The sequence below is a fragment of the Gossypium hirsutum genome, chromosome A11 (genome assembly GCF_007990345.1).
Source record: "Gossypium hirsutum isolate 1008001.06 chromosome A11, Gossypium_hirsutum_v2.1, whole genome shotgun sequence".
Lineage (NCBI taxonomy): Eukaryota > Viridiplantae > Streptophyta > Magnoliopsida > Malvales > Malvaceae > Gossypium > Gossypium hirsutum.
In genome coordinates this window covers 111,576,312-111,592,143 of record NC_053434.1, presented here as the reverse complement: position 1 = coordinate 111,592,143, position 15,832 = coordinate 111,576,312, and the positions used below count along the sequence as shown (strand labels likewise).

General features: G+C 31.1%; 1 protein-coding gene across 2 annotated transcripts; it reads left to right on the top strand.

The window, feature by feature from the left end:
- Nucleotides 1–237: 237 nt before the first annotated feature.
- LOC107887718 (probable serine/threonine-protein kinase PBL7) lies at nucleotides 238–2,607 on the top strand. Of its 2 annotated transcripts, none has more exons than XM_016811961.2 (6): nucleotides 238–803; nucleotides 884–1,125; nucleotides 1,234–1,619; nucleotides 1,955–2,087; nucleotides 2,164–2,253; nucleotides 2,333–2,607. In XM_016811961.2, exons 1-6 carry the CDS (start codon nucleotides 476–478, stop codon nucleotides 2,492–2,494), a joined length of 1,341 nt encoding a protein of 446 aa, XP_016667450.2. In that variant the 5' UTR covers nucleotides 238–475; the 3' UTR covers nucleotides 2,495–2,607. The 2 variants fall into 2 exon arrangements, with proteins under 2 accessions (XP_016667450.2, XP_016667446.2); XM_016811957.2 differs by having other exon boundaries at nucleotides 270–803; nucleotides 881–1,125.
- The last annotated feature ends 13,225 nt before the right edge of the window (nucleotides 2,608–15,832 follow it).

Below are 15,832 nucleotides of genomic sequence, written 5' to 3'. Positions count from 1 at the left end.
TAGATTATTCCCATGCTTTTTATTAGTGAAGGAATGAATGGGTGGTCCAAAGCTGTTTTTGACACAATTTTTTTCCAAAATACAGGTAGATTATTAGCAAATGATATGGATATAATGGGAACAATGATGTGAAATGGTAGCAAAAGACTCCAACCCTATTCTGATACAATGACAATGACAATTCCTTAGAAGATTACAAGAGAATGGACGAATGAAGTACATGAAACACTTGTTTTTATTACATTATCACAAGGGGAATGAGATGAGAGAGAGCTAGTGTTTGGCCATACATATCAGTTAAGTCTGACCTCCTAGGAAGGCAAACCTCCCTTCCCCAACACTTTCCTTTCTTCAATAAATCCTTACCCTTTCCCCCATTAATACTCTCTCTTTCTTCCTCTTTCCTTTTCAATCCCTCTTTTTTTTTTTCTTCTTTCCCGTTTTTGTTTACAATTGCCTTTTTATTTTTCTTTTCATGGATGATAGCAGCAACACTAATGCTACTACTGCAATGCCACAAAAAAACCATAGTTATGATGATCACATCGATCACCATTTCCATTCTAATATATCTCAAAGACATCAACATAGCACCACCACCATCCTTCCTTTGAACTCTATCATCATAATCATCATATCCATCATCTCCCTTGTCTTGATTCTCTCCATCTTTCTAATTATAGTAATGCTTCGTAGACTTAAATCTGTCAAGAAACATGGCAGTTGTAAAGAAAATAGTGGCATCCATAATACAAGCAGCAGGTTCATTGCTCCTACTACCATAGACTTAAACGCTAGTCCAGGTAGCTATATCCATTTTCAAAAACTCATGTGATTTTCATTTCCTTCTTCTTTGATCTTGGGATGCTTGGAAATGTAGCAGATGTGAAAGGGAACTGTTTATATGGAGGTAGTATGCGTAAACCTGCAAGTGCATACAGAGGGGTGCAAGTTTTTACTTACAAGGAGCTGGAATTTGCCACTGATAACTTCAGTGAAGCTAATGTGATTGGCAATGGTGGGTCTAGTGTGGTGTACAAAGGAGTCCTTGCTGATGGTACTGTGGCAGCCATCAAGAGGCTTCACCGTGACAGAAAGCAAGGGGAGCGTGCTTTCAGGATGGAGGTGAATTAATTACTCCATTGAAATGCTTCTAAGATTCTTCTTCTGTTATTATTATTATTATTATTAAAGTCAACACATGGGGTTGGATTATTATATTTGTATATGCAGGTGGATCTGCTAAGTCGCTTGAACTCTCCTTACTTAGTGGAGCTATTAGGCTACTGTGCTGACCAACACCATAGGCTTCTAATATTTGAATTCATGCCCAATGGTACTCTGCAACAGCATCTTCATCATCCCAGCAGTGAATATAGGCCATTGGATTGGGGAAGCCGGTTAAGGATAGCCCTTGATTGTGCTAGAGCCCTTGAGTTCCTCCATGAACATGCTACCCCTACTGTTATCCACCGTGACTTTAAGTGCACCAATGTATTACTAGACCCACACCTCCGAGCCAAGGTGTCCGATTTCGGATTGGCCAAAATGGGCTCAGACAAGACCAACGGTCAGATTTCGACACGCGTTCCCCGGACCGCCGGATATCTAGCCCCCGAGTGAGTGTTGCATCTTGTTCCATGCTCATGCATCTCTCTTTTATTATCAGATACATCTCTGCCACCACTGAAAATATGCAATATTATACTCAAACTTGCACATGGGGGGGGGGGGGCATCTACCAAAGGTTCTTAGCGGCTGTCATTTTCGTATTTAATAAAGTTTGTTTTGGGAAGAGAAGAACCCTATACCTCTTGGACCATTTGGAGGGTGCTTTTACGTTTAATGCCTATAATTCAGAATCTTATAAAAAAAACAATATTTAAGTCTAGCTAAAAAATGTATACCATTAGCAAGTAAGAATAATCTTTTTCCATGAATTTTGGCACTGCAGATATGCTTCAACTGGCAAACTTACCACGAAATCAGATGTCTACAGCTATGGCGTGGTGCTTTTACAGCTTTTAACAGGCCGCGTGCCACTTGATATCAAGAGACCACCAGGAGAACATGTCCTTGTTTCATGGGTTAGTAAATAATCTTGCCTTGAACCCTGTTAGAATCGTTTTTAAGTAAATGTTCCAACTTTTGATAATTTGATAGGCACTTCCAAGGCTAACTAACAGAGACAAAGTAGATGATATGGTTGATCCAGCTATACAAGGACAGTATTCGAAGAAGGATCTAATTCAGGTTTAAGTCTGCATATCAATATGTTTCAACCATAGCTGGTGCTGAACTTGTATTAATCTGGCACATATATGTTCCGCAGGTGGCTGCTATTGCTGCAATGTGTGTGCAACCAGAAGCCGATTATCGACCTCTAATGGTCGATGTCGTACAGTCACTGATCCCTTTAGCTAAAAACTTCAATTCCGTTAATTCCCCGGGTTTCTTAAGATTTCATCGTCAAAGCTCCGGTCTGAAGTATTAGTCATGTCTTTGCAAAATTGCTGAGCCAGACAACAGGTGAAGCATGTAACTGTGATTCATATTGTTGTATGATTTGTTGTAAGAGGATTTAACAAAGGCAATATTATTAAATAACGCATGATCCAATGGCAGAATCAAAATAGCTTGAATATTATTACAAGATAAAAAAAGAATTGACAAGAAACCCATAAACTAGTTATCTATGAAGAGACAAAAATTATGGTTAGTGGAGCAATGTTGAATTCAGGGCAGAGAGCTATAATTGATGTTTGAATGTATTGTAGTGTGTGTGTGTGTGAATCAAGGTGGTTTGCAGTCGAAAAGCACTTGAAATGAAGCAGCAAAAAGGACTGTACTAAACCATAATAATGTTGAGGTACAAAAGACAACCAACTTGTCCCTAATTAACAGCATTTGGCACATTGAAATCTAAAATGTCTAAATGTTTTATGTACTAAATGATTACTATCCATGCGGATAGTGACAAAAGCAGAATAATAATTCATGAAGCTCCACCATTTTCACATTTATTTGTAATTTGGATATAGTACCGAAGAGGAAGCTTCATTAAAAAAAGAAAAAGGAAGCTGCTAGAATTGTGTGTTGTAGGAAACAGTCTGATAGTTAATTGGAAATTTTAGTTCTGACCCAAATAATAACAGTTAAATTTGTCTAGTTAAATTCAATTATTGATCATGTACTATATGTATAATTTTAGATTAGGTTCACATTCTTCGATTAGATTATTGTAAGTTGTTAAAATTTCATTCTTAACGCAAATGGCAGTCGTTTATTAATTAACTAGAGTCTTAATTGTTGAAATAATAAGCTAATATGATATCACACATATGATAATATATTTTGGGCATCATACTAGAAATAATAGAATTTAACCTAATGAATTTAATAGTTAACATTTGACGATGACTATAATTCTAAAATTTAAAAAATACAATAACTAAAAATAATTAAATTAAAATACATAAATTATACTCGTAACTTTCACAAACCACATAGGTTAATGGTAGAATTTAACCTTTCTTTTCTCCAGTTGAAAAATGGTAAATCTAGTGCATGACAAGAAAACCTTGGAAGCATTTTTATTTGTGTGTGTTCCTTTTTTACGTCACACTAAATAATTGTGAAAATGGCATCAATTATTTTTTTCTTAAAAAATTATATTAGTTTTACGAATTTAGGGTAGGTGATTATTCTTTCAAACAAAATCATTCATAAGATGATGTGTCTTCTAAAATAAAAAATAAAAATTATTTAGGCCTACTAAAATCTTAAAAAATTTAAATCAATAAAGATAAAATTGTATTTTAGCCTCCAAAAAATAATAAAAATTTAATTTAATTTTTTAAAAATTATAAATATATAAACTATTAAAATATTAAAATTACCTTTTTACTATCGTTAAAATTTTAATTTTCTAACTTTTTCCGTAGTTTTTTCAACTTTTTTTCTTTTAACTACTTATATATATACACGTACATACATAGGGATCCTATTCTCTGATCCTAAAATGTAATTGGAGACAAAGGTTTTACAAGTTTTTTTTTTTTTTCAGCGAAACTCCTGCATGGGTAGTTTTGTTCAATCCTTTTTGACGATATAATTTGTGGGTTAAAATTCGACTTTTCTTGCTTATAAATTGGAAGCACTCGTCTTCAATTCCTCTCTTATACATTTTATTCTTGGAAGTTTTATGAATTTCTTTTTTTGGAAGTTGAGGTTTCCAACTTGAAATTAGAATTTGAAGTAATTAAATTTGGGCTAAAAAGTATATAATCATCTAAATTTTAGCATAAAAATTAACTAAGTCAGTTCAATTTTTTTTTTTGAAAAATAAACAAAAATCAATAAATTTTGTTTAATTTTTTTAGTGAAATGAACTTGGACAATTAGTTGTCCAAATACCAATTGTATAGTTAATTTCAGGCATAATTTTTTAAATTATAAAAAAGTAATATTTAAATTTTTTATAAATTTTTAAAATATTATTAACATATATAAAAAAATTAAATAATTTTAAAAAGTTAAAAAAATAGTTAAAACCATTTAAAAGTTAAGTCAAGAATAAATCTAGACATTTATTCAGATTCATTCAATATGATTTTTCAAAATTAATAAATTTTAAATATATTATAAAACATTTTTCTTTAAAAATATGATATGTATAAGAAATAAAAAAAATTAATTTTATTATTACCTTTTAGTTTATATAAGAAATAAATAAATATTTTATAAATAAATAAATAAAAATAAATTTTAATTTTATTAATCCTACCGGTAAAGTTTTATTTTAAAATGCCAATATATCTAATTAAAAAATGTGTATAAATTATTTTCTTACATCTATATATAGCTCATGTAACAACCTGTTTTTTAGTGGTGTAGGAAATGGTGGGTTTAGAACCCCATTTCTAAGGATCAAGACCTTAAATACTATTATTTAATATTTACGAGTCTAGTTTAAAGGTATATTGAGTTTTGGTCCCTTAATTTTATTAAATTGATAGCTAACTAAGGTATAAGGACTAAAGCATAAAAAATAATAAAAGTTTAATCATTATAGATTTTTAATTAGTTAATAGACCAATTTAGCAATTGAACCTTTTAGCTTTAATGGTTAATGAATGTTGATGTATGTTCCCACTAAAATAAGTTAATCATGCTTAATGTTAAGTTAATTAAAGCCTAACTTAATTAATTAAGATTAGTAATTATTAATCCAGGTATATAAGTACAAGTTAAAAGCAAAACAAGGCTATTTTCATTCATTTTCTTAATCAACCGTCCATTGAAAGGAAAACTAGGGCTTGGAAAGCTTTCAACTTTAATCTTGCAATTGGTAAGTGATCTCAAGTCTGTTTGTTGTAATTTTATGTTTTTGAGATCTGGGAACTTAATTTAACTAACTTGTGTGTTACTTTTTAAAACTGTTGAAGTTTTCTAAAGTTGTCATTAATGATTTCTTGAAATTCTTGGTGTTAAATGGTTAGATTTGAAGTTTAGATATGCAAAATGACTAATTTGTAAAATGAAAATTATTAGTTTTGAACATAGGGATTAAAGTGTAAATATTTCAAAATTGACTTGAAATTTATGTACTTATGAATAGTAGGGGCTGTAGAAGGATGAAATTGAGATCTGTTTCGAAATCGAAACTCAAATTTGAAAGTTATAACAATTTCGATTAATAAAATTAAAACTTACTTACATATTTATTATATGGTCATATGGATGTCTAGATTATGTCCAGATTCATTTTGGATTCAACTTTTAAATGATTTCTATTAATTATTTTTTTGAACATTTTGAATTTTATTTAATATTTTTATAAATTTTAATATTATTTTAAAAATTTATAAAAAAAATTTAAGAAAATTAATTTTATATTTTTTTTCTTTTTTTAATAATTTAAAACATTTAAGTCTAAAATTAACCTAAATGGGTGATTATCTAAGTAATGAACTTGGACAACTACTTGTCTAGATTCATTCCAGTAAAAAATTAAATAAATTGTTTTTGAATTTATTTTTATCTTTTGTTGGCATGGAGCGCCATGCTAGCACCATTAACAACCATACCGGTGTTGTAATGGTCAAATTTGAAAAACATCGGCCAATGAATTTAATTAATGCAATTAAAGAGTTTGAAGGATTAATTGAAATCTTTTTTACCGAAGGGTGTAATTAAATTTTTTTGTAAAAATTTAGGACCTTATATTTCCCTTTAACCTTAAATTATTTATAGACAAAGTAATTAATTAATAGTTAGTGTTACTCTATTAATATTATTATGTCAGAAAATTAAATATTATATACGTTCAAATTATACATCCAGAAATATATTATCTAAGTGTTCAAATAATATACCCAATATCTAATGTTGATATATTACTGGTGTACATGAAAATATTTTTGTGTTTGCTTGGTTGATATATTATGTTGATATAACTAGTATATTTCAAGTTGAGAATTTGTAAACTTTATTTATAGCATAATTTCATATATTATTTTCATAATTGTAAGTTTTGAGATGTTGTTAGTATTATTCATAATAATCAAGTGACAAAAAAGTTGTATTTTATCAAGTTTGAGGGTTTCATGGTCCAACGTATAATGCGAATAATTAAAAAAACAAATGGAATATTTATTTAACTATCAAATAAATTGGAATAATGATACTATAATTAGACATGTCATTGTTGTGAATGATAAAATTTTAGAACTGATTTGAAATGGTAGAAGAGAAATACAATTTGATACCTTCAAATATCTTGGGTAGATAAATTATTAACTTCTAATCATAAATAATTCTTAGATATCGAAGAACAAAAATATGAATTATTGTAATCTTGTTAAGAATTTCATGATGGCTTATGTAAACCTATATTGTTAGTATGTCAATTACTTGTTATTACGAGAATTGTTATATCCATACAAGAAAAATAATCAATGCAAACCAATTGTTAACATAAGTACATTCTGCATTATTTTTTATATCGATGTTGAATGTTTAATATTTTTGTCCTTAGTTATCCAAATCTCAACTTTAACAAGATATGAGCGGGTAAGATAGCGATTTCATGAAAGACTAGAAAATTTCAGGGCAAAAAACAAGGACAATGCTAAATATCTAGATCAAATCTTTAAAGAAAAATAAGCTCAATCATATCATGAAGGTTTACAATATGATTATATGACAACCATCCTAGTTGAGGTTATCAATTTAGTTATGAATGGCACATTTCGTCTCCAATAACTACTATGGTCAAAGGGATATATTATTAGTTGGAGGAATTATTTCTGAAAACAAGGCAAAAGTAGCCTGTAATAATGGTTTACGACCATATCTTCTATGAAACAATAACTTGAGCCATGGAAGAAAATTGTGTAAATGTGAATTTGATGACAGTTTGGTCTTTCTTACATTCATTAAAATTAACATTTTCAAGTTATGGAGTTAGTTCAACAACATGAGGTTGTCCTAGTTAATTCATATTGATCCATCTTCATAAAAGGTGGTGCAATTGCGAGCAGTTTCAAGCACTTAGGTATCCATGTTCTCATGTAGTAGTAATAACATGCAATATGTTGACAATGTTTATAAACTAGAGTGTTGAATATCAACACCAGCTTCTTGGAAAATGTGTTTTGTTAATGTTTATTATTTTGACATGTTTAGTTTTTGTCTTTAGTTTTTAGGAACTAAGTTTAGTTTAAGTATTTTGTTAGTAGTGGAATAAATCCTACATCACTTATGAACAAAAGGCAAAGGGGTATGAGTTTATATAAAAACCCATATCTCACATAGCTTAAAAACATAAAGGTCGTTGGACTTTGGGTCTATATAAAGATCTTTGTTGTAAGTATTATTTGCATCAAACTAAATATTGAATATTCTATTTGGTTTTTTAAATTTCTTCCTTTATTTTCTTTGCTAATGCTTCTTGAACAACAACCAAATTCTCAAATTCGACAAGTGATGGCTGAGTTTGCCATCTATGTACTGTAGTAACAAAGTTTCCAAACTCTAGTCTCAAATCATGGATGATTATCCTCTTCACCTTGGTGTCCTCGATCAAAGCTTATGGATCCAAATCACCAATCTCTCGACATAATGACTTCACCTTGTGGAAATACTATGAGATTGTCATGTCACGTTGTGCCATCAACAATAACTCGCATTCGAAGAGTTGAAGCTTTGTGTCATTCTCTTAGAGAACAAACTTGCCAATGTATCCCATGCTTCTTTGGGAGTTTGGCATCCCGTATATGCTACAGCACGTCTTTTTCAACCGTCGTCTTCAATGCGAATGTTGCTTTACCAGATTTTATTTTCTATTTTCTTAACGTGTCACTTGCATCCTCGACATTCAAATTTTATTTCATGAATAATGCACTAGGTAGATTCCAGAAAAGATAGGAGGGTCACAACAGATACTCTTAATTACTAAGTCTTTCTTTAGCTAGAGTCTTTCCTAAACATGCAATTTCACACTACCACATTTCTTTCCAACAATTAAGCAACTAAGGATAATCTTCAAGTAGCTATGAGAATTTCTTTTCTGATGTGGAAGATCAGACAATGCTGCAACCACAGAGCATACTAAGAAAATTTTCACTCCTCTAACTAAAATCCGATACCAATTGTAGAACACTTATGCCCACGACGCCACTAAACTAAAATTTAGCTACACATTCTAAAAATAAGAAAAAATAAATGAGGAATTTAAAGAACTAAATAGAAGATTCAACCACAAAGCATACTAAGAATTTGTTTAGCTTATTTTGCAACACGGAGTACATACAACTTTCCAATAACCTTGAACCTTGACATGTATTCAAGCAATGTTTCCATATTCACACCTTTAATAATAAAATTGTTTCACTAGTCCTACATATTTACGAAGTTTGGAATTGTTCATGTACTATTGCTTTTGTATCTTTCCACGTGTCCAACTTATGAAGTTTGTTGAGATGTAGACTTAGATTAGGAATATAAGGTAGAAACCTAAACTGTTGCAAAACTTGACCACCCAGATGCCATTCTACTACCACAAAACATATTAAGGGTACATTACTGTGCTAGATATTCAATTGTGTAAAAGCCTCATCTAGTATGCATCACTTTAGCTCAGTAGCTTCGTTATCCATTCCAAGTACACAAAATTATTACAATGTATTAAGAATCACAAACTTATAATCAAATTACTAATACTTACATTAAAAATAAGAAATTGGCAAAGCACTTACCTTTGCTCTACTAATTGATCTATTGACGATATGATGACTTGAAGCTCATTTGGAATGCTCATACTTTTAAAATCATTCTTTCATCTATTCAATAATTTTTTTAAACCCTAACATACATGCATAATAAAGAAAACAATATACTAGCCAAATTAAATATATATACACATAATTACGGTAGGGAATTGAAAATTTGAGTTAGCATGTAAACGTAGAAACAATAGATGATACCATGTTCATGATTACAAAAAAAAATCAAACATCCACCAATGTCGTTGTCGCAATAATCTATCACCCTTCACATCTCTTTGAAGATGAATTCCAGTACAATATATCCTCAAGTGACTGTACTTGCTTATTTGAAATCAACTAAGTGCAACAACCACATTTAAATATACGTGATTACCAGATTTATTTGGCATTATCCCCTGATAATCTTCAATATGTACATTTGGGCAAACTGTCTATTTCCCTTCATAGCAGTATTTGGATTGAGCGTATTGAAACTTTCTTCCAAATATGAGATATAAATCCATCCACCTTTAAAGATTTGTAATCTCCTTCCAAGCAATTCATTGTATGGGTCATCCTAATTATATTTACTATAATCACTGTAACACCCCAAACCCAGCCTAGGCATTATGACTGAATTTAGAGGAGTTACATAGACTCGTTCGAAAAAAACTGATTAAAAATATCAGTTTAGAAGTCGTGTAAAATGAAAATAATAATTTTTGACAAAACTCTTACATTGTTATTTAGAAAAACTCGTGCGCAAAACCTTCTCATTTTACAGAAAAACATTTAGCTTAATGTTGAATTTTGTAGCGTATATTTCACAGTCTTAATTTTGAAAATCTAGTTTTAATTTGGTAAATCGTATAATTTTGTATATTTATAGTAAAATTACCAAAAATTGACGGATAATGCAAAAACCAAAACTAAGACCAAAAGCAGTCTTACAGTCCAAAAATCAAAAGTCTAGAAACCTTAATTCATTAACTAAACAGATAGTTTAATGTGAAAAATCAGTTCGAGCTCCCGCACGCCGTCCGGTCCTAAATTAGCTAATTACTCGAAAAGTTAAAAATAGAAGGGTGAGCTATAAAGCTCAGTGTGCAAGTAAACTCAAACAAAGAACTCAAATAATAAAAACAAACAAATCACTGAATCGCAGAGAATTTCATATGTATAATTTGAGCAAAACTGAAAATGCATGATTATGCCAATGCAGTACTTTTTAGAAAACATAATGCAGATTTTTTAGAAAACTTCCTACCCAACTCCGATATGCACCAAATAGAGTTCCCAAGAACTCGTCCATCCAATCACACCAACAGATAGTTATGGTCAATGCCACCAAAGTTGCAATTAAAATTGCCAAATCGAATATATGTAGTCAAGCCACTATTTTGCAGTCAAGCTGCCGGAACAAAATATGTGGGTAAGCCACCTTAATTGCAGACTAGCTGCCAGACAGAAATGTGGATAAACCACCAGATAGTGTAGATCATTAAACTACTAGAGCTTCCTCCTTTCTATATTATCCCAAACCCCATTCAATGTGACATGGCATGCATATACTGAATCAGAATGAAAAGCATGTAAAACATGCAATCGTACAATATCAGGGATTAGAAGGTATAGCATTCCATGCTTTAGTAGAATAGACGTATCACAAATGCCACATAAAAAAATCAATTTTTTTTCCATCGTCGCATGCATGGTCATATAGTAGAACCTAAAGATACGCAAATCAAACATATTCAAACATCATATGCTCATACTCAATAAAGCAAAACGAAAACATACCTTTAACACATCACATACAAAAGCATATTAACAGCTACCTTGTTTTCAAGACTTATTAAGCAATATGGACCCTATAGAACGTCTAATAATGAATTTCAGAGTCAAACAGGCCTAGGTGAAAATTTTCAAAAAAATGGCCCATACACCCGTGTGGCCCACACACTCGTGTTGCCCACACAGCCCAACTAAACCAGTCTGTGTGGCCCACACAGCCTAACACAGGGTTTACACATGCCCGTGTGGCCCACGTGGCCCAAATATCTCAGACTGTGTGGACTACACAATTTGGCACCCAATCGTGTGACGTCGACAGTGAGTTTTTCAGTTTTCTATCTATCATCGTTTCTATGAGTTTGAGTCACACACCTTACTATTTCTGGAAAACGATGATACAACACACTCTAAGAACCTAAAACAACAGTTCAAACAACCTAATTAGCAACCACACCAATTCAAAATTAAGCACTCGACCCTTACTCGGTTAGAGTATTCAACCACCAATGTTAGGGGTGTCAACCAAAGCAACAACTTGCTCAATCAACCCTTGAATTGAATTATTCGAATTCTTACCCAAAGGTGAAACAATTTCCCAACGCTTAATTCGTCGATAGAGCGTTCGTCTCAAAATCCCCACCTAACAGAACACAAACAAATAGACCATCCGATTGGACAATTAATCAAAAACCAATAGTCACCCTTAGAGAAAAATCAAAAACAAAATTCCTAGATGAAAAACATAGAACTTGCCAAACAATAACCACCGTAAAAATATGTCACAAGAGCAAGGGTCGGCAAACCGAAAAACTAGGATAGCGAAAATATAATCAAAAGTGGAAGAAAAGTAGCATAAAAGAAGAAAACGACAAAAAAAAGGGTTTTTCCCAACACTCAATACAGCAAATTAAAAAAAAATGTGTATGGGAAATGTGTAGAAAGAATAGGAACGATAGAATGAGGGAGCAAAATTAGGAGATAACCCCTCAATTTGTGTTTTTTTAATAACTACCCACTAACTCCATGAGTTATCCACATCAGATTTTTTTCTTTAGAGTTTAAAATAAAAATAAATTTCCCCTTTGCACACACAGGGTTTTGAACATAAGACCATTGGTGAGCTGAAGTCTTATTACTAAACCAACAGACTCATTCTACTAATAATCTAACAAAAATTAAAGATAACCTAGATACGTATAGCCAGATATAGAGATTTTTAATCTAACTAAGATACTAACAACTAAACATATTTTTAATCTAACTAAGATACTAATAAATTAAGAAAAAAAATATACTTTTAAACTAATAACTTAATTAATTTACCCATAAATAATTTATTTTAGTAAAATAAACTAACATGAAAATACTAAACCAATAAATCAAATAATTAATAAATAAACTAACAAACCACATATTTATAACAACTAAATATAATCATATATAACTACTAAATATATATATATAACAAAAACAAATCAAATATTTATAGGGAGGGATTGATTTACTCAGTATAAAAATTAAAATAGTTTTACATACTTCTCTAACTATTTATATAATTAATATTTTAACAACCCAACCGTTATATTTCATGGTCTATTCATATAGATCATGCATGTCAAATTTGATGTAAATTTATTAAAAAATTTTAATCATTGAATATATATTAATATATAGAGTATTTAAGTAGATATGATAGAAATATCGGATCGGTTCGAAAATTTTTACATGTATGGAAAATACAATTATATTGATAAATTCAACGGTTGGATCATTAAAATATTAATCATATAAATAGTTATAGAAGTGTGTAAAACTACTTTATTTTTACACTGTGTAACTAGATCCTTCCCCATATTAATAGTTTAAAAAGATTTACCATACAAAGAAGTTTGAAGCTTAAAAAGTTAAAAATTCCAAGTGTTGAAGAGGTTTGAGGGTAAAAGTGTTGTGGAAGTCCTTGTACTATGAGTTGGATTGCAGTTTGCCCATTTATTTAAAATATAGGTAAATTAGTCATAGTACGTTAGATCAAAGAGCAAACGAGTTCTTCTGTTAAAATTTTCATCTATTTCTACTATTAAAAATTGATTTCTATACATTAGTGTAAGGTACACGTAGCACACCACTTGTAACTGTTTGGTTATTCCATTATTCACACCATTTTTAACAGTAAAACTGGATGAAATTTTTAATAGAAAAGACCAATTTGCTCTTTGATCTAACATACATAACTAATTTGCTCATTTTTTAATTAATGAGGTAAAATGCAATCTAACTCCTAATACATGGGCCTTTATAGTACTTACATTGAGGTTTGAGAGATAAATATAAAAAGTGTGTGTGCAACTGATAATAAATAAATAAAGTGTGAACTTGTCGGTAAAAGTACCATGGAGGCCATTGTACTAAGAGTTGAATTGCATCCCGCTTCTACTTAAAAATGGAAAAATTAGTCCCTAGACATTAGATAGAAGAGCAAATTGGTTCTTCTATAAAAAAAAATCCATCCATTTCTTCTATTAAAAGGTGGTTATTATACGTCAGCATGAGATATACACGACACGTTATGTGTAACTATTTGGTTATTCTATTAGCTACGCGAACTTCAAACAGTAGAAATAGATGAAATTTTAACAGAAAAGACCAATTTGCTCTTTGATCTAGCATACAATGACTAATTTACTCATTTTCTGAGTAGAGAGACCAAAATACAATTTGACTCTAGTACAGGAATCTCAATGGTACTTTTATCAAAATTTTCCAAGTCTAATGACCCGAACAATATATATTGTCCCTTGATAGCAAGATAAATTTGTATTAAATATTTTTGGCTAATTATCAAATAAGGTGCTACTAAATTTAGATTTTTCTTATCAGGAATGAAGTTGGTGTGCTAAAATTCAAAATCATACAAAAAAGGGGGGTTAAATTGGAATAAAAAGCAAAGAGGAGTGGTAGATTGAAAGATTGAAGATTTGAAGTTGGGTGGATAAAGATTGAAGATTTGAATTTGGCTGGATAAAGATCAAATTATTTTTGAAATTGTTAAAATTCAGTAATTAGTTTAAATTTGATCTTTAGTTTAAATTTGATTTATCTAGTGATAATGTTTAAGGAAACTCTAGCTAAATTATAGTGCTAGAAGTGTATATAAATGCCTGGACAGACTTGGCTTTGGCATGAATCAATTCTCTTCTTTCTTTCATTTCCTGCATCAGTAAGCTTTCAATTCTACCATTTATTTTTTTTCTTTCTTTTGGTTTAATTACCTTCCAAGCCCTTTCCCTTTTCCAATTTCCATCACTTCCATACTCCATCTATCATGATTTATTTCATGCCTAACTAAATCCTCTTTTTAGTCTTAGTCTGGTTATCACTCTGACAAAGTAATCGTGAGATATGAACCCACATTAAATACTTTACAATTTGGTATTTGCTATCTCTCCAGTATATGGGATAGTACAAATTCATCCCTTAAAGTTGATTTGATTTCAATTCAAAAAGTGCACGTTGGGTTGGAATCGTTTGGTGTACAGTTGGGAAGTTGAGTCGGTCATTCTGTATACAAAATCCCGCAAACAAATTGACATGTTTAGGTGGGCAAAACTAGTTGAATTTCGTCAAGAGAGATATTGATTGGCTTTAAACGGTCCGCATGGTTGAGACCGTTAATTCGAGTTGGGTTTTTCAGATCGCAAGGTTGTCGAATTCTTAAATTACAAGCACGTGTCACGTGGTTAGAAATTTGAAAAGGGTCGATTTGCAGGTTCTATCGAAACCGACTACAAAAGGAAAATCTGGTGGTTTGAAGTGTCCTTGACCGATAACCAACTTATCGATTGGAAGGAAAAACCTTCTTTCAAGGATTGGTTCAAGTTCAGGGTGTACCGAGGCTAAGGCTAAGCTTTAAAATATTTTATTTATCCATTTATTTTATTTGCTTAGAATTTATTATTACATTACATATTTATTTTATTCTCTATCAACTTAAATACCCCCCTTTTATTTTTCAGCATTGCTACCCATAGGTCGTAGGTATAACTGTAACCGTGACACTGATTCTGGTAATGAAAAAAGGTGAAATTAGATAGTCAATCCCTGTGGATTCGGCCTTGCTGCTCTATACTGCTAATTAGTGTTATCTTGTCGTAGGAATTTATATTTGGTGGTTTCGACGCCAATCATCCCTATTAAAAGAAAAATAAAACAAAAATGAAAAAAATACGACAAAAAAATCACATGTGACATTTGTCATCAATTGATATTTAATGCGAAAGTTAATAGAACTAATTCAAAAGGGACTTAATTGAAATCATATTGATAATTTGAAGAATTAATTAGAACATTTTTATATTTAGGGGAAGAGACAAAAGTTATAGTTAGTGGAATCTATAATTGATGCTTCATTGTATAGTGGTGGTTTGGGTAAATTACACCAATAGTCACCCAACTTTAGGGTAGCTGACAAAAAAGTCACCTAGGTTTCATTTCAGTCACTCAACTTTCGAAAAGTTACAAAACAGTCCTTTTTACCATTTTTCATCACAGACGTCACGGCAGAGTGACATGGCAGGTGACGGCATCTTTGGTGTCAAAAAACCGTCCAGCTGGCCAGTTACTTTCACTTTAATAGCCCTACCAGCACCATTTTAGGGTTAAAAAAAAAGAAGAAGAAGAGGAGGAGGAGAAGAGGAAAAATAGAGATGCCTGAAGTGATACCGGTGTACTATTGTGGAAACCCAGCCAAATTAAACACGTCTTGATCCAAT